Source organism: Callithrix jacchus, chromosome 22 (assembly GCF_049354715.1).
Source record: "Callithrix jacchus isolate 240 chromosome 22, calJac240_pri, whole genome shotgun sequence".
Classification (NCBI taxonomy): domain Eukaryota; kingdom Metazoa; phylum Chordata; class Mammalia; order Primates; family Cebidae; genus Callithrix; species Callithrix jacchus.
In genome coordinates this window covers 42923945-42949713 of record NC_133523.1, presented here as the reverse complement: position 1 = coordinate 42949713, position 25769 = coordinate 42923945, and the positions used below count along the sequence as shown (strand labels likewise).

The window sequence follows — 25769 nt, the reverse complement described above, 5'->3', positions numbered from 1 at the left end:
GCAGGATTAGAGCTGTCAAGGTGACTGGGGTCTGCATCAGGGTGGCCCTGATAGGATCGCCAAGTGGTTTGGAAAATCATGAAGGGATTACTATGGAGAAAAGGTCAAGTTCAAGATTGTCTGCAAGAGCAAGGTCGTAACAGGAACAGTGTGAGATCAGGGACTCGGGTTAATCCAGGAGCTGGGAAGAGGATGGAGTCTTTCGGTATGTGAGAATGGAACGTCAAGTCAGAGTGTGGATGGAAGGCCGTGGTCACGTGTCACGTTGGTATATTTGCCAAAGGCTCCTGGGAAGTGTGTTGCAGAAGAATTGCCGACTATGGGCGTTGCTTGTGAATCCGGGTAGACTTTACATCACTGAGGGCTTCTTAATGAGTTGGGGACTTTTTTTTGAGATGGAGTTTCGCTCTTGTTGCCCAGGCTGGAGGGCAATGGCACAATCTTGGCTCACTGCAACCTCTGCCTCCCAGGTTCAAGCAATTCTCCTGCCTCAGCCTCCCGAGTAGCTGGGATTACAGGCATGTGCCACCACGCCCAGCTAATTTGTTGTGTTTTTAGTAGAAACGGGGTTTCACCATGTTAGCGAGGCTGGTCTCAAACTCCTGACCTCAGGTGATCTGCCTGCCTCGGCCTCCCAAAGTGCTGGGATTATAGACGTGAGCCACCAAGCCCAGTGGAGGACTTTTTTATATTAAAAATTCTTGGAATATGGAGCTGAAGGTATTGATTAATGTGTTAGGATGAGATTCTTGGTGTTAGGGGTTGAGAACCTTGTGTTGTCTTGAGATTCCTGGGGTGGTAGGAGACTCTGGGCATTGGTTATGTGAAGCCACAAAATTCATGGTGCAATGGAAGATTGTCGATGCATCGAGGGGAACTGGGGTACTCTGGGATGCAGTCTTTGGTGTGTTGGGGACTGGTGAGTACTGGCAGGGAGATATATGTACAGGTACCACATGGAAGACTTCCAGGTATATCCTAGGGGGTGCCTGGACAGTGAAGCGAGTGTTGGGCTGGAATAATTCCTTGATGGTGTAAGAGGAGATGGACTCAGGCTTTCAGGATCTCCAGAGCCAGAAGGACTATGGAGTCAGCTCAGGTGGGGCAGGGCCACGACTCACTTGATCTCCTTGTTGATGGCCTCCAGCTGCTCCTGAAGCATGATGGCCAGCGTCTGCACGTCAGCCTGCCCACTCGGGGACAGCAGCTCCGCCCCAAACATCCCCTCCGCCTCCTCCTCATCGGAGCCATCCAGCTCCCCAGGGAACGGGGGTGGTATGGAGCCTGCAGGGGCAGATCGCTCCCAATCCTGTTCCTGTGTGGGGACAGAGGAACATAAGGTGGGCGGGGGCCGAGGCTGGCGCTGGGTCTTCACTCATAACCCTCACCTTGTCCGACCTCACTGATGTTTTTCTCGGCCCAACACTATTTTTGTTTCTTTCTTTTTGAGACAGAGTCTCACTCTTTCGCCCAGGCTGGAGCGCAGTAGCGCGATCTTGGGTCACTGCAACCTCTGCCTCCCAGGTTCGAACGACTCGTCTGCCTCAGTCTCCTGAGTGGCTGGAATTACAGGCGCCCACTACCACGCCTGGCTAACTTTTGCATTTTTGGTAGAGACACCATGTTGGCCAGCCTGCTCTCGAACTCCTAACCTCAAGTGATCTGCCTGCCTTAGCACCCGCAAGTGTTGGGATTACAGGCGTGTGAGCCTCCGTGCCCAGCCTCCAACTTCCCCTCTTAACAGGTCCTTGTTCTTCCTCCCACAAACCTAAGCCACACCCACACCCATGCATGACTCCACCCTCTCCCCTGATTACTAAGACTCAGCCCGCTCATGTTCTTCACCTAACCCCGCCCACTCTGGGATTCTACACGCCCCTCCCCGTCTCATCATTACTGTCAGGTTCTCACCAGGTGGCAGTACATCCATGTGAGGAGAAATCCAGACAAGAGCGGATGATACCATTGCGGGGAAGGAGAGAAGAAACGGTGAGTGGGTGAGTCCAGGAGATCCTGCCTCTCAACCCAGCTTCCTCCTAGAACCCCACGGCTTTAGCTCCACTTCCTACCACTGCCAGCCCAAGCCCTGCCCAGTCCAGGCCCCAGAGGCAGCTGCTAACCTTGGAAGGCTCCTCCTTGACCCCCGACCAGCGGCCCCTCTTGCCTGCCCGGCCACTGCCGGCCACATAGGGATCCAGGTGGGCACCAGAAGGTAATGTGGGTGCCTGAGAGTAACGGAGCTCCAGGGCACTGCCAGGGAGAGACCTGTGGGCATAAGGAAGGCAGTCAGGGGCCAAGGGGTCAGGAAAAGGGCACAGAGGTAATGGGTCGCAGAGACAGACCTAGGGTCGGGGTCATAAAGTCAGAGCCAAGGGGTCGGGCTCGGTGGCTCAGGCCAGTAATCCCAGCACTTTTGGAGGCTGAGGTGGGCAGATCACTTGAGGTCTGGAGTTCAAGACCAGGCCAACATGGTGAAACCCTGTCTCTACTAAAAATAAAAAAATTAGCCCAACATGGTAATGGGCACCTGTAATCCCAGCCACTCCACAGGATGAGGCCGGAGAAGTGCTTGAATAGGCAAGGTAGAGGTTGCAGTGAGCTGAGATTGCACCACTGCACTCCAGCCTGGACAACAGAGCCAGACTCCATCTCAAAAGAAAGAAAGAAATAAAAAATGAAGTCAGGGTCAAAAATCAGAGGGGCCAGACATGGAGGCTCACACCTGTAATCCCAGTACTTTGGGAGGCCAAGGTGGAGAATGACTTGAGGTTGGGGGTTCCAGAGCAGCCTGGCCAACATGGCGAAACCCCATCTCTACTAAAACTACAAAAATTAGCCAGCTGTGATGACGCATGCCTGTAGTCCCAGGTACCTGGGAGGCTGAGGCATGAGAATCGCTTGAATCTGGGAGGTAGAGGTTGCAGTGAGCCAGGATGGTGCCACTGCACTCCAACCTAGGTGACAGAGTAAGACTTTGTGTCCAGGAAAAAAAAAAAAAGAGGGGTCAGTGGAAGTCTTGGGAGGACAGGAAGTGGGGATCAGAAGGGAGGAGCTTGGCCAACAGGGCTCAGTGGCAGAGGCAGGACAGGAGGGCTGCTGTCACCTGGAGTAGGAGGATGGCGGCCTCCCTCGCAGCTGGTCGATCTCCATTTGCATCCGCTCCATTTCGGCCAAGAGCTGCTCCTGGGGGTCGGGGTTGGAGGTGTCGGGTTAGCATCTGCTCCACCCGGGAGGAACAGCCCCTGCCAGCCTTGTGGACCATAGCCTCGGCAACCCCTGCCCTACATCCTCCTGCTGTTCCCCCGGGGCACCCTACCTTGTTTAGAAGCAGCTCATCCTGAAGTTTCTTCATGTTGGCAATCTCCTCGCTCAGAGAGTTCTGTGGGGACAGAGGTGAAGTGAGGAGGTGGGGCCTGAGGGGGGCACGCCCTTGGAGCTGCAGGCAGCTCCCAATGAGCACAGATAGGCCTGAGGGGACCCAGGAGGAATGAGATGGACACAAATGGTGAGTTTCAGGCGAGCAGGGGCAACAATGTTTCTGGGAAGAGGAGCCTCAGGATGGGACATCCTGTGCAATCTCAGAGGGTTCAGGGTTGGGGGCCCATGGGGTTGGAGGCTTTGGAAAAAGTCAAGGACTCAAGGCATGATCCGCAGAATTCGGCTCTTGGAACGTCTAGAATAGGTGAAAAAGCGGTCTGCGCAATAGAGCACAGAAGCCTGCCCAACTCAAAATGCTGGGGTTTAGGGAGGCCTCCAATAATAGATCTGGGGGAAAGGCCTGAGGACCCAGGATTCCACCGACAGGTATTCCCAGAATTCCGAGTCCCCACAGTCCTGGGTTGGGACGCACCTTCTCCTCCAGCGCCCCCATGCGCTCCTTGAGATGAAGCTGTAAGCGCTCGTTGGACTCGCTCAGCAGCTTGTCCACCGTCTCGGACAGCCGCTTATTGTGGTCATCATTCATCTTCTCCCGCTGCCTGGCCTGAATAGCAGAGCGGGTCGGGGGTGCTCAAGCCCACCCCGCCCAGAGCACCGCCCTTGTTCTAAGCCCCGCCCTGGCCATGCCCAACCCCCACTAAGCTCCGCCCCAGGCTCGAAGCCCCACCCTCTATGCAGCCCTCTGCCCTCTCACCCGCTGCAGCTCCTGATTCTTCTCTTCCAACTGGGCCTCCAGCTGCCGAAGCCGCTCCTCGAAATTCCCATGACGTTCCTCGGCCTAGAGGATGGAACCCATGGCCTGTGACTTTACCCTTCCAGGATCAGTCAGGCTCTGAGCCCCACCTCCTCCAAGGATGGACACCAGGCCACGCCCCCAAAGCACCAGGCTCCTCCCCTGCACCGCTGATTCAGGCCCCACCTACGTCTAGTCCACTTTTTCAGGACCTGGTCCTTCCCTCTCAGGTCCCAGGCCACCAGTCCTTTCAGTCCAGGTTAGAGAACCCGGCTCTCATCTGTCCCCCGTGCAATCATCCAGGCTCTCCCCATTCTAAGTTCTGTCCCTTTCCCAGCCCCCTGGGCCCCACCTCTTCCCCCAAATTCAGGCTTCGGACCTGGCTCCTACCTTCCAGATTCACCATCCCGCCTCCTCTGGGCCCCACCCCTCCCCCCATGCAAGACCCCGCCCCATCCCCAACCCGAGTCGTCCCCACACCTTGTTGAGCGCCGCCACGCGCTGTGCCAGCTGCGCCTCTATCTCCGGCAAGGTCTCCGCCTTCTGCAGCGTCTGCTGCAGTTTCTGCTTGGCGTCGTCCAACCACTCGGCCAGCTGACGGCTCTTCTCTTCACTCTGAGGGAGGGAGAGGCGGGGAGAGGACAGGCTGGGTCACTTGGGCCCCGGCGACGACCCCATCGCCCCTCCCGGGTTGAGCCCCCACCTGCCGGTACAGTGACTCCTTGCTGGCCAACTCGTTCTCCAGTTTGTCGTTGGCGTCGTGCAGAGACGTGGCCTCGCGCTGGGCACTCAGATAGCGCTTCTCCAGCGTCGTGATCCGCTCCTCCATATCTTCCCGCTGAGCCAGCGCCTGCAGAGGTGGAGGTGGCAAAAGGCCGTGTGGACTGTCAGCCCCTAGGGGAGCAGACAAGGCACTCTGCGGTGCCCTGGAAAACCAAGTGCCCTGACACAGGAGTCAGAATGGTGGTAATACACCTGCTAAGAGCTCCCAGGACTAGCCCATCTTCAGTCCCTGCCACCACCTGCGAGCTAAAATGCTGGTGCTACACCTGCCATGAGCTTCCAGGGCACTGCAGGCTCGGATCCTCCAGGTTTACAGGGTCTGAGACCCGTGGGATGTGAAGTCTCCACTCCAGCCGTCTCCTCAAAACCCGGGCCTTAGATTTCTCACTAATTTCTGGAGCAGTACAGACTTAGAATCAAAGACCAGTGTCCCGGGGTCTTCTGAGAAATAAGGATCCCTTTTACCTAGAAGGCAACACCTCCCAAGAGCTACCAGGTTAGCAAAGGCTTAGAACCCCAAAAGAGGTGCTCCAAGATCTCATGAGAGATGGATCCTCAATCTGGTAGTCCATGTGGTGGGCTACATGCTACATTTCCCAACAGCCCCCGCGGCTATCCAGGCTTAAAATCCCACATGAAGTCTCTCTTTTCGTTTTTTCTTTTCTTTAATATGGGGTTTCACCATGTTGGCTAGGCTGGTCTCGAACTCCTGACCTCAAGTGATCCACCCACCTCGGCCTCCCAAAGTGCTGGGATTACAGGCGTGAGCCACTACGCTGGCCCTTTTTTTTTTTTTTTTTTTTTTTTTTTTTTTTTGAGAGGGAGTCTTGCTCTGTCACCCAGGCTGGAGTCCAGTGGCGCGGTCTCGGCTTACTGCAACCTCTACCTAGCGGTTTCAGGCAATTCTCCTGCCTCAGCCTCCCGAGTATCTGAAACTACAGGGGAATGCCACCATACCTGGCTAATTTTGGTATTTTTTTTTTTTAGCAGAGACAGAGTTTCACCATGTTGGCCAGGCTTGAACTCCTGACCTCAAGTGATCCACCCAACTCGGCCTCCCAAAGTGCCGCGATTACAGGCATGAGCCACCGCGCCTGGCCTCTTTTGTTGTTGTTGTGGACAGTGTAGCTCTATCATCCTGGCTGGATTTTGATAGTCTCACTTATCACCCTGGCTGGAGTGCAGTGGTACCATCTCCGCTCACTGCAACGTCCACCTCCCAAGCTCAAGCGATTCTCATGCCTCGGCCTCCCTAGTGGCTGGGACTACAAACACCTGCCACCACACGCGGCTAATTTTTTTTTTTTTTTTTAATAGAGACTGGATCTCGCTATGTTGCCCAGGCTAGTCCTAGTCCTCATCCACTGCCGTCAAGAATCCAGGTCCCGCCAGGCGCGGTGGCGCACACCTGTAATCACAGCACTTTGGAAGCCCGAGGTGGGTGGATCACAAGGTCAAGGGATTGAGACCATCCTGGCCAAGATGGTGAAAGCTTGGCTCTACTAAGCCGGGCATTGTGGCAAACGCCTGTAATCTCAGGGACTCCGAAGGCTGAGGCAGGAGAATCACTTGAACCTGGGAGGTGGAGGTTGCAGTGAGCCAAGATCGCACCATGCACTCCAGAGCGAGACTCCATCTCAATACATAAATAAATAAATAAATAAAGATCCAGTTCTGAATATCCCAGAAGCTCCCTAGGGTCACCGGGTTTAGGATAAAGTGTCCTAAGCCAGGAAGGGGTGAAATAACCACAAAAGATTCCATCTAGAGGCTGGACGACGTGGCTCACACCTGTAATCCCAGTACTTTGGGAGGCTGATGTGAGCAGATCACTTGAGGTCAGGGGTTCGAGACTAGCCTGGCCAATATGGTGAAACCCCCTTTCTATTAAAGATACAAAGAAAGAAAGAAACAAAGCAAAAACTAGCCAGGAGTGGTGGGGCACACCTGTAGTCCCAGCTACTCAGGAGGCTAAGGCAGGAGAATCACCTGAACTGGGAGACAGAGGTTACAGTGAGGTTACAGTGAGCTAAGATCGCACCACTGCACTCCGGCCTGGGCGACAGAACTAGACTCCATCTCAAAAAAAAAAAAAAAAAAAAACAGTCTGGGCGCATGGTGGCTCACTCCTGTAATCCCAGCACTTTGGGAGGCTGAAGTGGGCGTATCACGAGGTCAAGAGATTAAGACCGTCCTGGCCAACACAGTGAAACCCGTCTTTACTAAAAATATAAAAATTAGCTGGGCATGGTGACACCCGCCTGTAATCCCAGCTATTCAGGAGGCTGAGGCAGGCGAATCACTTGAACCCAGGAGGCAGAGGTTACAGTGAGCTGAGATCATGCCACTGCACTCCAGCCTGGGATATGGAGCAAAACTCTTTCCCCCACAAAACAAAAAAATTAATTTCGAGGCACCAGAGAAGGACCCAGAGGTAACAAAGTGATGACGAGCAGACATGGAGCGCCTACTCTGTGCCACACGCTCACCCTCTGAGAATCACACATCTCCTTTCACAGGTGAGGAAACTAAATCTGAGAGAGGAGGAGCCACCCCGCCTGTGGACTGAATTGAAGTTCCACCATTCATGAGCAATGCACAAGAGAGAGGGCTACGGAAAGGCGAGCGATGGAAGGCAGCCCACCTCCCTGGGCCTCACCTCCTTGAGGTCGCGCTGCAGCTTGGAGTTGGCTTCCTCCGCCTTGCCCAGCTCGCGGTGCGCAGTGCCCAGCTCCTCCTCCAGCTGGCTCATCTGACGGCACAACACCGCCAGGCGCTCCCGCAGCTGGCACACCTCGGCGCGCTGCCGCTCCAGGGCCTCCTCCAGTTCTGCTGTGCGCCGGTTGGAATCCCCGGCAGGACCCAGGCCATTGGCAAGAGTCTGGAGTGAGGGAAAGAAGGGACAACATCCCAGAGTGTCTCCCAGAGACACAGAGGGAATGCAAGGAGAAAGTCAATCAGCTGAAAGTCGATCAAAGATCAATAAAGATCATGCAGGTCAGAGTCCACGGGGTCAGTGAGGCAGTCACAGAAGTTAGGTGACCGGGATCAGAGGTCAAAGGTTTGTGACAGTCTTAGAGGTGCAGCCGTCTGTTTGGATCACACCAAACACTGCAAACACCATCACAAGTCAGGGAGTGGAATGGAGCTCCTGGGGAGGGGACTTCCATGTCTCACCTGCCCGTCCCCATCCTTGCCCGGTTCTTCCAGCCCTGACCGCCGCCTAGACAGCTGCTCTCGGAGGTTCAGAGTCTGGAAGCATCAAAGGGAATTCAGAGCACAGGGGCTCCCTGAACCCCCAGTTCTACTTCCCACTGGCACTGGCCCTCTAAGGGGATGGGGGGCCCCATCTGAAATGCCTTTGGTCCTGCTGGGGCGATGCCTACCCCACGATCTACTCTTAGGCCCCATACCCTCCTTACATCCCTTCTTAGCCGCCACCGTGGAGGGCGTCTACCCTTACTTCTCTCTCCCCTTAGCCTCCAGGGGAAGGTTTCCGCTTTAGCCCTGCCTTTCCCCATCCAATCACTTCCTCCTTAGTCCCAGCCTGAGCCCCAGTCCCTAGTTCTACCCTTAATCTCACTCTTACTGGGTTCTCCCCGGAGCCCTGCGCAATGTGTGCCCACTTAGGAAACCCACTGGTTTCTCTCCGTAGTCCAACTCCATTGGTTGTCTGCCCTAGTCCTGCCCCAGTAGATTCTCTCTGGAACCCACCCAATCGGTTCCGCCCCACTGGGCTGTCCCATAGCCCCTCCCCTTGGATTTAACCTCCCGTTCTTGGCCACACCCACACCTCCTGATTGCTCAGTTCCAGCTCCTCCTCTAGCACTGCCACTCGCTCCAGCGCCATCCGCAACCGCTCCCGGACCTGGGGATGGGGCAGGGCAAATAGTCAGCTGGAGACCAAACCCAATTTAGGACAGTTGCTCCTGGCCCAGAACACCCCTAGGGCGGGTCTGATAGGGCAGCGTTGGGCTCTCTCCATAACCGGTATGCAGCCGCAACCAGCTACCCAGGCTGCCCCATCCAGTGGTAGCCCCCATCCTGGTTTATTTTTCTGCTATCAACCAGTCAGGTCCCAGTCTTTGTAGCCTGTCCCTATCAATCGCAGTCAACATTCTTCCAACTCAGCACATCCCCAACCAATCACAGCCAGAATCTCTACCACTCAGAACAGCCCCAGTCAACTAAGGGTTTCCGTTCTCCACCTTTGCTCTTCCAATTCTCATACCTTCTCATCCAGGGCCTTGTGGTGCTCGAAGAGGGACTTTAGCGCCTTGAGCACTTCTACCTCCGAGGAGACCCCACCCGGGGACTGGGCCTGGCGCTTCACCACGGTCATGCGCAGTGACCTCTCGTGCCTGGACACGAGGCACTCCAGGTGTTCCAGGAGCAGCTACAGGCACAGGGCATGGGGTCAAGGAAAAGAGGCAAGGGAAAAGGGGCAGGGTTGAGAGAAAGGGTGACAGGTAGGGCGGACACATGGAGGAAAACATGGAGCCAAACAAAGGAGCACCGTGAGAGACAGGTCAGGGAAAGAGAGGAGGATAGCAGAGGTGGGGTCGGGGTCAGGGAAGGGGTGGTACAGAAGAGAGAAGAGTTATGGAGACAGGGAGGAAGGAGTGGGACCGGAGTGGGAGACCAGCCAGGAAATGTAAGCAGGGAAGAGAAGACAGGAAGGCAAGATGGGGGGGAAAAATAGGTCAGGCTTCAACGCCGCGAGGCCCCGCCCACTATTTCTACAACGCAAGGTCCCGCCCCCACTTAGGCCCCGCCCTCAACACCCCTCACCCGCGTGTTGTTCCGTTCCGCCTTCAGCTCTGCAATCTCTTCCTCCCTCTCCAGCAGCTGCTCCCGACATAAGTTCAGCTCCTTCGTCAAAGCTGCAAACTCCTGTCCAGACATTGGCAGGATCAGGACATTCAGCTAAGTCCTTTCCCTATCTCCTCCATTCCCTGGAACTGGAAGTTTGAAAGCCCCGCCCACCCTGCTAAGTCCCGCTCTCCCTTGCCACTCAGGCTCCGCCCATTAACGGCAAGCCGCTCCCAGACTCCTCCCTTCCAGGCGCCAAGCCCGGGCCCTTCCGGACTGCCCTCTCCACCGAGTCCCCGCCCCCTCAGGCCCCGCCCCTTCCCCGCCCAGACCTGGGGCAGCGCGATGCTCAGCTGACGCTGCAGCGAGTCCTTTTCGTGGCCGAGCTCGCGCAGCCGCAGCTGCGCCGTTGCCAGCCCGTCTTGTGCCTCGCGCAGCGTCTCCAGCAGGCGCTCGCGCTCCGTGAGCATCGTGACCATGAGGCGCTCCAGCTCCCCGCCCGCCTCGTCCGGGCCCAGCGCCGAGCCCCGCCGGCCATCCTCGCTGATGGTGGGCATCACCTCGCACATCATGGCGGCGGTGCGGGCCTGCGGGGCGGGGAGGGGCAAGGAACAGACCGGCCTCGTCAAGGCAACGGAGAAACTGAGACACGGCCACTTGGATACCACGTAGGAGAAACAGTTGGGGCTAACCAGGCACTGCACAGAAGAAACTGAGGCCCAGCCACTCTGATCATGACGCAGGGAAACAGGCACCACCACCCTGTCACTCCACCGGGAAAACCAAACACTGGCCACCAGGTGCTGCCAGGGGAAACTGAGGCCTATTCTTTTTTTTTTTAAGCAAGGTCTCACTCTGTCGCCCAGGCTGGAGTGCAGTGGCACAATCTCAGCTCACTGCAACCTCTGCCTTTCAGATCGCTGTTCAAGCAATTCTTCTGCCTCAGCCTCGCGAGTAACTGGGATTGCAGGAGTTCACCACCATGCCCAGCTACTGTTTGTATTTTTAGTAGAGATGGGGTTTCACTGTGTTGGTCAGGCTGGTCTTGAATTCCTGACCTCGTGATCCGCCCACCTCGGCCTCCCAAACTGCTGGGATTACAGGCATGAGCCACCACGCCCCGCTTTTTTTTTTTTTTTTTTTTTTTTTTTTTTTTGTAGAGACGAGATCTCACTATGTTGCCCAGGCTGGTCTCAAACTCTTGGACTCAGGGGACCCTCCCACCTCGGCATGCCAAAGTGTACCACTGTGCCTGAGCCATCTATTTACCTGGCATGACCCACTGCGGCTGGCCAGGCCTATCCATTCTAATCGTGGCCCGGGATAAACTGAAACCCATTGCTTCTAGGTAAACCCTGGCTACGTGGGTGAGAGGATTTAGAATAACTGAGGTCAGACTCCATCAGACACTGGCAGCAAACCTAGGCCTGGCTGAGGCATTGTCTAAGGGAATGTGTGTTTAAAATCAGTTTCTACCCTTAACCCACTGCATGGGTGGGAAAACTGACGCCCAGACCAGAACCATGACTTAAGAAGGCCACAGGGTGGCTGGGAGCTGTGGCTCACGCCTGTAATCCCAGCACTTTCGGAGGCTGAGGCGGGCAGATCACCTGAGGCTGGGGGTTCAAGACCAGCCTGATCAACATAGAGAAACCCTGTCTCTACTAAAAAAATACAAATATTAGTCAGGTGTGGTGGCTGGAGCCAGTAATCTCAGCTCCTCAGGAGGCTGAGGTAGGAGAATCGCTTGAAATTGGGAGGCAGAGGTTGCAGTGAGCCCAGATCGCACCATTGCACTCCAGCCTGGGGGACAGAGCAAGACTCCATTTTCAAAAAAAAAAAAATCGCCATGGCCAGGACCACTATAGTCACCTACCTCTTCATGACCCGTAAGTCCAAGAACTACCTCCCGCCTCCCTCAGGTCACAGGAGTTCAGGACCCGGTCCCTATGGTTCCCCCAGACCCCAAGAGGCTGAGCCTCCAGCCCCCACCTCCCCAATCCCAGGAGTCGGAGACGGCACCCCCCTCTCCTCCCCTAATAGACAAGAGTCTGGGCTCTCAGCCTTCTCGCTTAGACCCAGAAATCCCAGCCTTCAGACTCCTCCTCCCCCCAGCCCCTGGGGGCACAGCTACTCCTCCAGGACCCAGGAGTTCTGGGAGCTCCCCCCTAACCCCAGCCCCAGCCACCTTGGGGCCATATCCAAAGGCGGGGGAGGAGAAAGGGGCAGGGTTTTGGGCGAGAAGGCGGGACTTAGGTCCCTGGAGCCAGGGGCAGGGCGGAGATGAAGCCAGGCCTCCTGAACCGCTCCCTCCGCACACATCAGGTCCGACGGGTCCAGCTGGCCCGGCAGAAAGCAGAAGGGACTTTCACTCAGTTCCTTCCTTTCCTTCTCCCCCTGCGGGCAGCACATAACCGGTTCTTAGCTTGGATAATTCCCAGCCCCGCCCAATATTCGGACTGTGTCCAAAGCCTGGGACCCGGGCCTCGGACTCCTGTGCGGAGAGGAGGGCCTGAGGGCCTTCGGCCCTGGGAGAAGAGGAAGCTGGGTTCCTGTCCCCTTGGGTGTTTGAAGAGGTGCGTTTGAGAATCTAGACGGGCGAATCCCAGCACTCAGAGGAAAGATTCGGGAAAACGATTCTAAGAGGGCAGGCCAGCCTTCGGCCAAAAACCAACATGATATCCAAAACCAGCAACTCACTCAGACGATGCAACACAGATGTTTTAGGGAGGCTGTCCCAGAGCCTTAAATTCCCCTAGAAAGAAATAAAACACAGCAAGGCTGGACATACAACCTAAAAACTACTGATGAAGACACAGGACAGGGTGCAGAATGCTTCCACGCTTGTGATGACTTGGGGTAACAACGGCTCATAGGACTAAGTAGAGGGGTGTATTCTAGAACTAAGTTCTGAAGCCTGTAATCTAGAATCAGCCAAGAGCAACCCCATAATTTAGTGTCCAGGTCACCCCAGCACCCGACATCCATGATACCCATAAATACACCTAATGCGATACATAACAAACATAGTCAGCAGATACAATCTAGAACTCCGAACCTACTAGGGATGCAGGTATAACAGGATATAGCAGGGGCCAGGGCACAAAAAAAAAAAAAAGCACAAAAAATACAAAATTTATCCAGTCTCATAACCCAGTCTCAAAATAAATAAATAAATAGATTTTTAAAAATTTAATTACTTTTTTTTTTTTTTGAGACAGAGTTTCCCTCTTGTTGCCCAGGTTGGAGTGCAATGGCACGATCTCAGCTCACCACAACCTCCTCCCTCCCGGGTTCAAGAGATTCTTCTGCCTCAGCCTCCCGAGTAGCTGGGATTACAGGCATGTGCTGCCATGCCTGGCTAATTTTGTATTTTTAGTAGACATGGGGTTTCTCCATATTGGTCAGGCTGGTCTCGAACTCCCGACCTCAGGTGATCCACCGCACCTCTGCCTCCCGAAGTGCTGCGATTATAGGCGTGAGCCACCATATCTGGCCTTAGTTACATTTTTTAAAAGAATATAGCAAGGGTCACATCCTCGGTTTTATCATGTGCCTAATAGTTTGCTAGGAACTTAGAAGTGTCTATGGGGAGGGGCAGGGGACAGATCAAAAGGATGCACATTGAGAATTGAGCATTTCCTGGAATAAAGACTGAGCTGGCAAAGGAGGGGGTTGTTCCGGAAATAAGAACATTTCTAGGCTGAAGTCTCCAGAAGAGGAGAGAGCCTAGAACAAGCTTAGAATGCCAGAGTGGCAGATGGAGGAGAAAACCCACGATCTACCAGGGGACAAGTTCTAAACTAAGGCTGCACTGGGGGAAAAACTGACAGAAAATGAATGGGCCTAGAACCTGGAACCTGGGGAAGGAAAACATAATGTAGAACACTTCACTGGAAATCTTTTACATTTCAGAATGTGAAATTAGGGCCAGGCACAGTGGCTCATGCCTGTAATTACAGCACTGTGGAAGGCCAGTGTGGGAGGATCGCTTGAGCCCAGGACAAGCCTCAGTAACATAGCGAGACCCAATGTATAAACAACAACAGGCCAGGCACAGTGACTCATGACTGTAATCGCACTATTTTGGGAGGCAGGAGGATCACTTTAGGTCAGGAGTTCGAGACCAGCTTGGCCAACATGGTGAAACCCCATCTTTACTAAAAATACACAAATATCGGCCAGGTGTGGTGGCATGTGCCTGTAGTCCCAGCTACTTAGGAGGCTGAGGCAGGAGAACTGCTTGAACCTAGCAGCCGGAAGTTGCAGTGAGCCGAGATAGCACCACTGCACTTAAACCTGGGTGACCGAGCAAGACTCCATCTCAAAATAAAATAAAATAAAAACTAAACAACAACAAAAAATAATGTGCAATTCAATGGGACTTAGAACGTAAAACAGCGAAATAGGGAAGGGCGTTCTCAAATCAATCGCACAAACTAGGAAGCCTAGGGCACATACTTAGAGCACACACATTTTAGAAGTTAGATCGCCTCTCAGAAGAGAATGGAATCTAGAAAAATGTGGCTGGAACCCAGAACGCACTTAAAATGAACAGTTAGCAAAGAAGGAAGGACTGGTTGCTAGAACTCTGGAGCATGTCTGAGGAGACAGTGGGATCAGAATCTGGCTCAGGGGTCTTATGTAAATATTTGAAAACAGCAAATGAGAAAAGACATGCCTAGAATTTGGCATCTGGCCTAGAACTCAGACCATGTCTTGAGCGAGAGTGGAACATGGAACAGACATCAGCTGGGAGTGTTCCTGTGTTTAGAAGGAGTCTAGAACGTGGAGCAGCGCAAGAGCACATGTGCAACAAGAAATGTGGCCGGACTGGACATGAGGGGCCACGCCTGTAATCCCAGCACTCTGGGGAGTAAAGGGAGAAGGATCACTTGAGCCTAGGGGTTTGAGACCAGTCTGGGCAACATTGTGAAACCCCCATCTCTACAAAAAAAAAAAATTTTTTTTTTTTTTTTTTAAACGGAGTTTCACTCTTGTTGCCCAGGCTGGAGTGCAATGGTGTGATCTCAGCTAACTGCAACCTCCGCCTCCTGGGTTCAAGCGATTCTCCTGCCTCAGCCTCCCAAGTAGCTGGGATTACAGGCATGTGCCACCACGCCCGGCTAATTTTGTACTTTTAGTAGAGACAGGGTTTCCCCATGTTGGTCAGGCTGGTCTTGAATTCCCGACCTCAGGTGATCTGCCTGCCTATGCCTCCCAAAATGCTGGGATTACAGGTGTGAGCCACGTACCTGGCCAAAAAAAAAATTTTTTTTTTAATTAGCCAGGCCTGGTGATGTGTGCCTGTGGTCCCAGCTACTCAGGAGGCTAGGGTGAGAGGATCTTCTGAGCCCGGTGAGGTGGAGGCTGCAGTCAGCTGTGATTATGCCACTGCACTCCAGATTGGGCAATAGAGAGATAACTTGTCAAGGAAGAAACAGAAAAGAAAGAAACAAAGAAAAAAGAGAAAGAGAGAGAGAGAAGAAAAAGAAGGGAGGGAGGGAGGGAAAGAGAAAGAAAGAAAAGAAAAGGAAGGAAAGAAAGAAGGAAGGAAACAAGAAAGAAATTTGGATGACAGTAGGTAGCTTCCAGATTTCCTTATGAGCCCATGCCACCGAATACATGTGGAGGAAGTGATGTGTGTTCGGCTCACTGGCCTGGGAGAGTGTACTTGGAGAATGGGAACTCATATGGGCCTCAGGGGGCAATGGAGTGCTGGAAACATCTCAAGAAGCTCGGTCTTGGGAGAGAGAGTAGAGATTTCCAAAGCTACCACCTGGGGTGACATGAGGATGAGACAGGGGTTTGTTAAGGCCACAGGAGATGTGAAGTTGATGGGGCAGAATGATGAGGGTGTGAAGACCTGATCCCTAAAACTGAAAGCTGAGAAACTCGATACCTGCTGGAGAAGGCAGTGGCCAGAGCTAGGAGCCTGGACTCCTGAATCGTTGTGGAGGTAAATGATGAGGGATTGGAAGCTGACAGCCTGAGGTCTTGTTTGGAGAGAGGGTTTGGGGCAGACAGCCTCGGTAAAAGCTGGTGGGCAGTACAGAAGCTGGGGTCTGAACTCCTGGGTCCCTGAGGGGATACAAGACTGGGTCCAGGACATTTAGGTCCCCAAGGGGGAGTGTGAACAGAAATCAGAGAACTGCATTAATAATCACATTCCAGATCCCCCAAAGGAAGCCAGTCATGGCGCCTGAGTCCCTCAGGGAGCAGACGCTGGGTGCCAGGAGCCTGAGTCTGTGGGTCTGCGGGACACAAGGGCTGTTGAACCAGGTTCTAAGCAGAGCAATGCTGGGGAACCGGATTCCTAGGTTCTGACGGGGTGAGGGCTACCACCTGGGGCCAGCAGAGGTGTAGGCACGGACAGGCTTCCCGAACAGGGTGGGAGCTGCACGCCCGGGTGCCATGGTCCCCACGGCGACCAGAACAGGAAAATTCAGAAGCCCTGGCTCCTCAGGGAACAGCTGGAGTCCCAGGAGCCTGGGCTGCCGAGGACCGGGCCACGAGCTTGGCCGGAGGAGCCCCGAGGCCGGGCCGCCAGGGTCGGGAGGGCCGGGGTATCCCCGGGTCAAAGGCGCGGCGGGGGGGATCCCCGCGCCGCCTGCGCCCCCTCCCTGGCGGCGGCGGCGGGCGGTGGGGGAGGCAAGGCTGCCGAGCGCGCTGACCATGGACAGCTCCAGAGCGGGCCTGTGTCCAGGGCGGCCGCCGAGCCTGCCTGGACCGAGGGACGCGGCCGGCCGTGCAAGCCCGAGGCTGACGACCGGAGACGTGGTGCGCGAAGCGGGGACGATGCGGACGCGCCGGGGGAGTCTGGCACCGCCGCGGCGGGTGTCTGGAGCTCCCTGAACAGGGCCGGGAAGGGGCATCTAGGCTCAAGGGGGTCCCGGGGTCGGACCAGGCTCCTGGGCCCTGGAGGAGGCGCGAGGCGGCGGTGCGCCCGGGATTCTAGGGTTCGGTCGGGGACTCTGGGCGCCGGGAGGGGCACGCCTGGGTCCCCGGGGTTGGGCTGTGAAATCGGGGCTCGGGGGTCCCCGGGTATGAGAAAGGGAATCCGGGATCTCGGGGAGGCGGGGGAGGCTCACCAAGGGGTCCCCGGGGTGGGCGCTGCCAGGAGGGCCGGGCCGGGCTCTTACCTGCCTGGTCCGCGGCGGCTGCGGGTGGAGCTGGGCTGCAGGAGGGACCTGGGGTGGAGTGGGGGGGCCGGGCGGGGCCCCTGGCAGCGGCCGGGGCCCGGCTCTGTCGCTCGGGAGCCCTGGAGCCCTGTCTCCGCCGCTCGCGCGGGCTCCGCGTCTCTGGCTCCGGCTCCGGCGCTGGGGACCCCCCTCCCCCTCACGTTCTCACTGCCTTCTACCCCCAAAATAGCCCCTTGCCCCTGTCACCGTTCAGCCTCCCCCCCGCGAGGCCGCAGCCGCCAGATCCAGGGGTGCCCACCAGCGCCCCCCAAATCCCACCTTCCCCCCCAAAAAATTCCTCCTCCCTCCCCCTCCCCCCCACGGCTCCCGGGCGGTCGTGGCCCCTTTAACAGGAGACTGACAGACGGCGACGAGCGGCCAATGGGAGGAAGCGTCGGTGCCGGCCGGCGACTAGACCCCGCCTCCACACCTGCAGGGAGGGGTCGCGCGGGCGGAGGGCGAGAGGCGGGGCATAACGCGCGTCTACCAATAGGCGCGCGGCGTGGGGCGGCTGGGGCGGGGGGCGGAGCCCGGCAGGGGGATGATGTCACCCGGAGCGAGTAGCGCGCGGCGTGGAACGCGTGTCGCGACCCCGGCTCCCGGCAGTGGCGCGCGCCGGCTCTCGCGCCGCACGGGACACGAGGACTGGGCGGGCAGCGAGTTGAGGCTAAAGGTTGGATTTCAAGGCGGAGGCAGCTTCCGGAAGGACGCGCTCCGGTTGGAAGGTGGAGTGAGCGCCTGGTGGACTAGGGCACCTCATTCTGCACCCCTGAGCCCGCCTCGGGAACTGCACGCGGCACCCCCACCCGCGACTCCCACGCAGACGGTAGTGCGGCCTGCAGGGTTCCCCCGGCGGAAGAGGCTAATGGTTCGCTCCGCCCCGCCCACACAGAGGCCGCCCACTAGCTCCGGCAGCGTTTCTGGACTCCGGAGGATGGGACTTGGCCTTCGCCCTCAGACGCTCTTAAGGGTAGGCGGCGTTGTCCTCAGTTCTTCCCCTGCACTCAGACCCAGACGGGGTCCCGGCCTCCGCCCTCGGACTAGCCCCTTGGAAGCCGGCCTGTCTCCGCCTTTAGACCTAGGGAGAGGTCTCAACCTCTGCTCTCAGACTCCGAAAAGGGCTTCTCAAAGACTTGGCCTGACCTCAGCTCCTCATGTTACCCCACATCTCAGCACACCAACACAGGGGTGCAGGACAGACACACAGACACTCAATGAGGGTCAAAGATCTTTAAATAAGGTGCCAGGGACAATAAATACTGTACAGGGACAGGGTGCTCGTGAGCGTCCAGATCTGTGGTTTCAGCCTCGAGATTCCAAGGACCTGCAAGGGGGGTGGAGAAGGGACCTGGGTTCAACCGGGGCTCCAGGTAGATGAGAGGCAGGATTGGGGATGCAGAGGCAAGGTGGGTGGGCTGAGGGATCCCAGCCCCAGTAGGTTCCACATCTTGGGATGGAAGGAAGCTAAGGGGTCCCCAGGGGATTCGGCCAGAAGAGCCTGGGGTGAGGGCCTGGGCCAGGGGTCAAGGGTCAGGATCCCAGAGAAGGGGTCAGGGCTGGAATGTCCAGGAATCACTGGCCTGGTTTGGGAGCCTGGGGTTAAAGGGAGCCATAGAGGCCCCAGGGGTGTAGTGATCCAGGGACTCACGAGTAGCTCTGATGCTGCTGGCGCCGGCGGGCAGAGCGCATCTTCTCAAACCGGGCCTCCATTTCTTCCAGCACTCGAGGTGTGTAACGCACCACCAGCTTCACCGAGCCCTGGGCCGCCTTCAGCAGCTCCACTGCCTTCTCGTGCTGCTCACCCTCAACACTCTGTGGTGCCCAACACAGATGCTGGGCCTGGGGCCCGCTGCCCTTGCCCAGCCCCCTCCCCCCAGGGAGAGGGGACCCACTGCTGGTGAGCCCGGTGCCAGCCCTGAGATGCCAACGCCTCATGTCTTCCTTGTGGAAGAGTCATTAACTCCTGGTTCAGTGTCCTCCCCCATGTCAGGGGAAGCCCCATGTTCCCTCAGTCCCTGGCCAAACGCCCAGGCCCATCTTTATGGCCTCCCTGCCAACAGCCCACTCATGCCCGCCTGCCTTGACTCCCTCTTCTTTGTCCCCACAGCCCTGGCCCTAGCTCAGGCCTTGTCCTCTTTCCTCTGGAGTCTTACCCCAGCCTCCTCCCTGGCCTTCTGGCCTCCAGTCTCTCCCTGAAGTCCATCTCCCATAGGCTCCCAGAGGGGTCTTTCTGTACCTGCAAGCTGAGCTTATCACTGGCTCACTCCTTGCCTCTCATGGCTCCCCAGCACCCATGGGACAAAGTCCCAGCTTCTCAGGCTGACACTCAGGCCCTGTATGGCTGACCGCAGCCACCTCCCAGTTATGCTTCCCTCAACTCTAACCACAGTGATTTTTTTTTTTTTTTTTTTTTTTGAGACGGAGTCTCGCTCTGTCACCCAGGCTGGAGTACAATGGTGAGATCTCTCAGCTAACTGCAACCTCCACCTCCCAGGTTCAAGTGATTCCGCTGCCTCAGCCTCCCAAGTAGCTGGGATTACAGGTGTCTGCCACCACACCCAGCTAATTTTTGTGTTTTTAGTAGAGACGGGTTTTCACCATGTTGCCCAGGATGGTCTCAAACTCCTGACTTCAGGTGATCCACCCGCTTCGGCCTCTCAAAGTGCTGAGATTACAGGTGTGGGCCACTGCACCCTACCTAACCACAGTGATTTTAATTACCTGTATGCCCAGACCTCCATGAGAACCAAGCCCGTTTCAGCTCAGAGGTATGCCAAGTCAGTATCCTTCTCCACAGCACCTTCAGCAGGAACACCCTCTACCTTGTTTGCCTGGAGAACTCCTACTCATCCTTCAACACCCAACCCAAATGTTCCTTACTCTGCAAAACCTTCCTGCAGCTACACTGGCCGGGTGTCTCATCTGGGCTGTCACAATACTTTGCACTTCCTCATTGTTAGGTCTCTAGATTAGGACTTTTTCAGCCAGGGACTACTGCCCTCCCCACAGAGGGAACGTTGAGTGTAGGAGCTGAGGCCAACATCTCTCAGGGTCTGTAACATTGCCCAGCACAAGGCTAGCCATAGAGGTATCGCTCAGTCAGTGTGTGTTAAATCAATGTCAAAAGCAGGGGCTATGCTACCTTGGACAGACTGTGTCCCCCAGCTCTGCCTCAGCCCCCCACTCACCACACCATTGACGGACAACAGTTGGTCCCCACGCTTGAGGCCTCCATGGCGGTCAGCCACGCCCCCCGGGATGACCCGGGAGATGTAGATGGGCGAGTTCTGCTCTTTGCCACCCATGATGTTGAAGCCCAGGCCCTCATCCGTCTTGGGCAGCTCCACTACCCGGGGATGTGCGTGGCCCTCGCTGGCTGTGAAGGCAGCCACTGTGGCCTGGGAGAGAGAAAGCAGCTGGAGGTGAGACCCCTCCAAAGTGGGCATGAAGGCTGGGGAGGAGAATATGGACCGAGGACAGCGATTTAGCCTGGGTTCTATCCCCAAGCCTGGGACAATTGCCATGACACAATGCAAAATCCCCCTGAAATGTCTGTGCGCCCCTTTCCCTTCACTTTGCAAGAGAATGTGTCCATTTGGTGTGAGTGTGTCTTGAATACCCCACGCTTGCCAATCTTACCTTTTTTTTTTTTGAGATGAAGTCTCGCTCTTTCCCAGGCTGGAGTGCAGTGCCACAATTTCGGCTCACGGCAACCTCTGCCTCCTGGGTTCAAGCGATTCTTCTGTCTCAGCCTCCCGAGTAGCTGGGATTACAGGCATGTACCACCACGCCCAGCTAATTTTTTTGTATTTTTGTAGAGATGGAGTTTCACCATGTTGGCCAGGCTGGTCTTGAACCCCTGACCTCAAGTCAGGACCCACCTCAGCCTCCCAAAGTGCTAGGATTACAGGCATAAGTTACCATGCCTGGCCTCAATCTTACTTTTTTTTTTTAGAGGCAGGGTTTCACCATGTTGGCCAGGCTGGTCTCAAACTCCTGACCTCAGGTGATCCGCCCACCTCAGGCTCCCAAAGTGCTGGGATTACAGGCCTGAGCCGCCGCACCCAGCTCTTCGATCTTACTTTTACACTGAGAAAAGCCAGGCCTGGAGGGAGCTCAGAGCCTCCGGGCAGAAGCAGGCGGCAGCATCTCACTGTGGTGCAGTGGGATGTCAGCTCGCCGTGACTTTCCTGGTTTGCACTGTGCAGATGTTGAAGGTTATCTTCTAGCCCGCCATGCCACACTGGTTTCCATTTGCAGTTGCTAAAAAGATACCTTCGTATGACATTTGTTTTAAGTAAAAATGTGCAACTATTTAATAATAGGAAGGGTGGCACATAGATTTGGCAAAAATCTTGAGGGAAGAAACAGAAATGACTGGCGTGAAGGAGATAACCGAGCTCCACCAGGCAGCTACGCAGATACCAGGAGCAATGGAATGGGGTGAGGGGCCCACCTTGGCTGTGGCATGGGCCCTGATCTCGGCGCTGCCGGTGAGGTCCAGCGTGTCATAGAGCTGCTCATATACCTGGGTGAAGAGGCAGCCGCATCAGGGAGCCGCCAGCCCCTCCGGCCCTAGACACAGAAGTCCGGGCCCCAGACCCTCTCCCGATCCCACGCCAGGATCCGCCCCGCCCCCCGCAATCAGAACCCGAGGAAACTACAACTCCCGAAGAACCCCTGAGCTGAAGAGTGGGCACCCAAGGCGGGCCGCCTCGGGAGCTGCCGGGAGGCGTAGTCCCCGAGCTCGAGGCGAGCAGGAGAAGGAGGAGGAGGAGGACGACGGTCGCCAGCTCGCGCCCCTGCGCCGCGCGCCCCTCACCTCTCGGATAGCGGAGCAGAAGCGGCTCTGCAGGACTCTCTGGAGGGCCTGCAGCTTCTGCGGGGGCAGCTCTCCGCTACGCTGGAGCCGCTCGAGGAGCTCCACTGCCCGGGACACGTCTGCGGGGCGGGGGCGGGGGCGGGGCGCAGAGACCGCGAGTGTCAGAGACCCCGAGACGCAGAGGAGCGAGGAGAGCGGCGGAGTGAGGGCGAGCGCACAGCCCCGGGAGGACGGCCGAAGCCCAGTCGGACGCCCTGCAGAGTCCAGGGTGACGCAGGAGAAACCGCCACCAGCCGGGCGCCTTGCGGCCCCGGGACCGCTCCACAGGCCGGGGTGTAAAGCGGGCGCCCCCCGCCCCGGCCCGCGCCCACGGAGCCTCCCACACCCCCCGACCGCCCGGCCCCGGCGCCCGCCCCGCCCACCCGCGCCGGCCAGGCCCGGGAAGGGAGGGGACCGGGGACTGGGGACGCAGGCCGCGGTGGGCAGGGCCCCCTGGCGCGCGCTTACCCCGCTCCAGCCCCAGCGGCTCCACCAGCGCAGCCATGTCGGCGCCACCGCTGCCAGCCGCCAGCCTGCCCCGGCGCCGGCGAGGGGGGCGGGGCTGCGCGAGGCCACGCCCCGGGCCACGGGCGCCCCCTGCGGAGGCGCAGCCGGGAGAGCGCCCTGCTCCCCCACGCCGGACAGCCCCGACCCGCTGCCGCGCGCCACCCGCAGCCCTGCCCTCCGCCCCGGGCGGTCGGTCCTGTTGGCGGGCCCTCCCATTGCAGGTTCGGTCTGTGTGTCCCTTTCACGATCCCTGTCTGCCTGTCCTCCACACCTGTCTACCCCCTGTCCATCCTTTTCCCACATTCATTCAACAAACTCTTGTGAAACATCTTCTGGGCCCGAGGCATGGACACCGTGGTGAGCAGGACAGCCAAGCCCACAGCCCGAACGGAGCTTCCAGTCTATGGGGGAGGTAGACAGCCAACCACGACTGTGATGAGAGCTGAGTGGGGAGGCGATGATCCAGAAGACGAAGGAAATCCTAGAGGAGGGACTTGACAGAGTCCCGGGAGGTAAGATGAACACCCCCACCACGCAGAAGGAGCCCACGTGGCTGGAAGCAGAGTTGGGATTCCTTGATGATGAGGTGAAAAGGCCGGCAGGATAGTTTATGCCTGGGCTCCTGCGTTGGCATGTGTATTGGGGATTTGGGGCTTCATGCAAACTCCTAAGGGTAAAATATGGCACTCAAATTTGTATTTATATATTTTTGAGACGGAGTTTCACTCTTGTTGCCCAGGCTGGAGTGCAATGGCACCACTCCGTCTTCCGGGTTCAGGCGATTCTCCTGCCTCAGCCTTCGGAGTAGCTGGGATCACAGGCATGCGCCACCAGGCCTGGCTAATTTTGTATTTTTAGTAGAGACGGGGTTTCTCCATGTTGGTCAGGCTGGTCTCAAACTCTACCCGCCTCGGCCTCCCAAAGTGTTGTAGTACAAGCATGAGCCGCCTTGCCCGGTGGATACTGGGTATTTTGAATTTGAGGAGCCTGTGCAGAATCCATGGGGAGAAGCAGTCGATCTACGTCTAGGGCTCAAAAGAGCAACCTGGTCTGCAGGCATCCTTGAGTATTGGGGCAGAGGTGGTAAATGAAACCACAGGAGTGGATAAGAATGTCAGGGGCAAGAGAATATAAAGAGGGCCTAGGACTGGTCCCCAAATCTCTCTAACACTTAAAAGCGGGGGACAGCAGAGAATGACCTGAAATGTAGGAGGAAACCCAGGTGGGAGAAACTATGAAAAGAGAGTTAAAAAAAAAAAAAAAAAAAAAAAAAAAATTTGCCGGGTGCAGTGGCTCAAACCTGTAATCCCAGCACTTTGGGAGGCCAAGGCGAGTGGATCACAAGGTCAAAAGATTGAGACCATCCTGGTCAACATGGTGAAACCCCGTCTCTACTAAAAATACAAAAAATTAGCTGGGCATGGTGGTGTGTGCCTGTAATCCCAGCTACTCAGGAGGCTGAGGCAGGAGAATTGCCTGAACCCAGGAGGCGGAGGTTGCGGTGAGCCGAGATCGCGCCATTGCACTCCCGTCTGGGTAGCAAGAGCAAAACTTCATCTCAAAAAAAAAAATTTTTTTTTTAGAAGGGTCTTCATTGCTTAGGTTCGTCTTGAACCCCTAGGCTCAAACGATCTTCCTGCCTCGGCCTCCCAAAGGGTTGGGTTTACAGGCATGAGCCGCTTTGCACGGCTGAGAGTGTTTTAATAAAGAGGAAGTGGTCAGTGGTATCAAGCTGTAGAGGCCCAGATGTGGGACAAGGCTTTGGAGAAGTCTGGCTGCTGCTCTTTTGGTTCCACTGGGTGGCGATATGGAGTCCAGAAAAGGGCTTGTTGCAAGTGGGAGGACTAGAGCAGGTTTGTCTGGCTGTCTCATTCCCGCTATTTCTCTTCAGCAAAAAGTAATGTCTTCATGGGATTGAAAACAAAATCAAATAACACAGACGGGCCAATAGGGAGAAGCAGTAGCTTCTGTACCTCTAACTCTACTCAGTGCGAGAGGGAACTTACAGATATTTTGTCTGAGAGCTGCTTCTCTAAGTAACATGCTATTTCTTATCTATTTTTTTATTTGAGACAGAGTCTTGCTTTTCGCCCAGGCTGGAGTACAGTGGGGCAATCTCAGCTCACTGCAACCTCCGCCTCCTGGGTTCAAGCTATTCCCCTGCCTCAGCCTCCCAAACAGCTGGGACAATAGGCGCCCAGCTAATTTTTTGTATTTTTAGTAGAGATGGGGTTTCACCATATTGGCCAGGCTGGTCTCGAACTCCTGACCTCGTGATCCACCCGCCTTGGCCTCCAAAAGTGCTGGGATTACAGGCGTGAGCCACCGCACCTGGTATTATTTTATTTTTTGAGATGGAGTCTCACGCTGTTGCCCAGGCTGGAGTGCAGTGGCACAATCTCAGCTCACTGCAACCTCCACCTCCTGCATTCAAGTGATTCTTCTACCTCTGCCTCCTGAGCAGCTGGAATTACAGGTGCCCACCACCACGCCCAGCTAATTTTTATATTTTTAGTAGCGACGGGGTTTCTCCATGTTGGCCAGGCTGGTCTTGAACTCCTGACCTCAAGTGATCCGCCCACTTCAGCCTCCCAAAGTGCTGGAATTACAAGCGTGAGCCACTTCGCTTGGCCCTTGATTGATCGACTTAGATGTACTAGATTACAGATTTTCTGCTCTTCCCATCTTTCCCCTAAACTTCCGGGAAACTTTAGTCCTCTTACCCCACGCTAAGCCCATTGCTCTCTAGAAACTGCCATCCTGGGACTTCCCTCCACTTGTCTCCTGAATTACATCCAGTTTCCTCTTGTAAGTCCTTCATTTTAGTGAAGTAGGGCTTCAGTTACTTGTAAAGAGGCTGTGAGATGTCTCTTTCAAGAAAGTTTGTTCAAGCCAATCTTTCCTAGTATTTCTTTTGTTTTGTTTTTTGAGATGAAGTTTCGCTCTTGTTACCCAGGCTGGAGTGCAATGGCACGATCTCGGCTCACCACAACCTCCGCCTCCTGGGTTCAGGCAATTCTCCTGCCTCAGCCTCCTGAGTAGCTGGGACTACAGGCATGCACCACCATGCCCAGCTAATTTTTGTATATTTAGTAGAGTCGGGGTTTCACCTTGTTGACCAGGATGGTCTGGATCTCTTGACCTTGTGATCCACCTGCCTCGGCCTCCCTAAGTGCTGGGATTACACGCCTGAGCCACCGCGCCGGGCCTTTTCCTACTATTTCTAAGGAAGACTCCAGGTTACCTAGTCTCATCAACTACTAAATTCTTTTGTTGTGTATGTGTGTGTGTTTTTTTTGCTGTTGTTACAGTGTCTCATCTTGCTGTCTGGGATGAAGTATAGTCGTCTGATCATGGCTCACTGCAGCCTCGACCTCCCAGGGGTCAGGTAATCCTTCCACCTCAGCCTCCTGAGTAGCTGGGACCATAGTCACACGCTACCACATCTGGCTAG

General features: G+C 56.0%; 3 protein-coding genes across 4 annotated transcripts in view; 1 reads left to right on the top strand and 2 right to left on the bottom strand.

Moving 5' to 3' along the window:
* The window catches only part of PPFIA3 (PPFI scaffold protein A3), a 31484-nt gene extending 14415 nt beyond the window's left edge, over positions 1-17069 (bottom strand). For both annotated transcript variants that reach the window (XM_002762340.6, XM_008988367.5), the window contains exons 1-15: positions 16909-17069; positions 10099-10353; positions 9746-9847; positions 9186-9350; positions 8748-8822; positions 8132-8206; positions 7614-7835; positions 4875-5021; positions 4652-4786; positions 4133-4216; positions 3851-3982; positions 3317-3379; positions 3104-3183; positions 2121-2265; positions 1122-1309 (exon numbers count right to left, since the gene is read on the bottom strand). In XM_002762340.6, the coding sequence (XP_002762386.1) occupies positions 1122-1309; positions 2121-2265; positions 3104-3183; positions 3317-3379; positions 3851-3982; positions 4133-4216; positions 4652-4786; positions 4875-5021; positions 7614-7835; positions 8132-8206; positions 8748-8822; positions 9186-9350; positions 9746-9847; positions 10099-10338 (1853 nt within the window). In that variant the 5' untranslated portion in view covers positions 10339-10353; positions 16909-17069. The remainder of the gene's footprint in view (positions 1-1121; positions 1310-2120; positions 2266-3103; positions 3184-3316; positions 3380-3850; positions 3983-4132; positions 4217-4651; positions 4787-4874; positions 5022-7613; positions 7836-8131; positions 8207-8747; positions 8823-9185; positions 9351-9745; positions 9848-10098; positions 10354-16908) is intronic.
* Positions 17070-17482: 413 nt separating this feature from the next.
* Positions 17483-18456, top strand: C22H19orf73 (chromosome 22 C19orf73 homolog). The gene has a single exon (XM_035285320.3). The coding sequence runs from the start codon at positions 17489-17491 to the stop codon at positions 18323-18325; it is 837 nt and encodes a 278-aa protein (XP_035141211.3). The 5' UTR covers positions 17483-17488; the 3' UTR covers positions 18326-18456.
* Positions 18163-22348, bottom strand: LIN7B (lin-7 cell polarity scaffold B). Its single transcript, XM_035285322.3, has 6 exons — positions 22277-22348; positions 21770-21888; positions 21404-21475; positions 20136-20345; positions 18596-18759; positions 18163-18271 (listed from the first exon to the last, which is right to left on the bottom strand). Exons 1-6 carry the CDS (start codon positions 22311-22313, stop codon positions 18250-18252), a joined length of 624 nt encoding a protein of 207 aa, XP_035141213.1. The 5' UTR covers positions 22314-22348; the 3' UTR covers positions 18163-18249.
* Positions 22349-25769: the final 3421 nt, after the last annotated feature.

Coding starts and splice junctions, on each gene's coding strand:
- LIN7B (XM_035285322.3), bottom strand. CDS start 22,313: ATGGCTGCGCTGGTGGAGCCGCTGGGGCTGGAGCGGG. Junction 20,346..21,403: donor GGGCCCATGCCACAGCCAAG/GTGGGCCCCTCA, acceptor TCTCTCTCCCAG/GCCACAGTGGCTGCCTTCAC. Junction 18,760..20,135: donor TGTTGTCCGTCAATGGTGTG/GTGAGTGGGGGG, acceptor TGGGCACCACAG/AGTGTTGAGGGTGAGCAGCA.
- C22H19orf73 (XM_035285320.3), top strand. CDS start 17,489: ATGATGTCACCCGGAGCGAGTAGCGCGCGGCGTGGAACGCGTGTCGCG.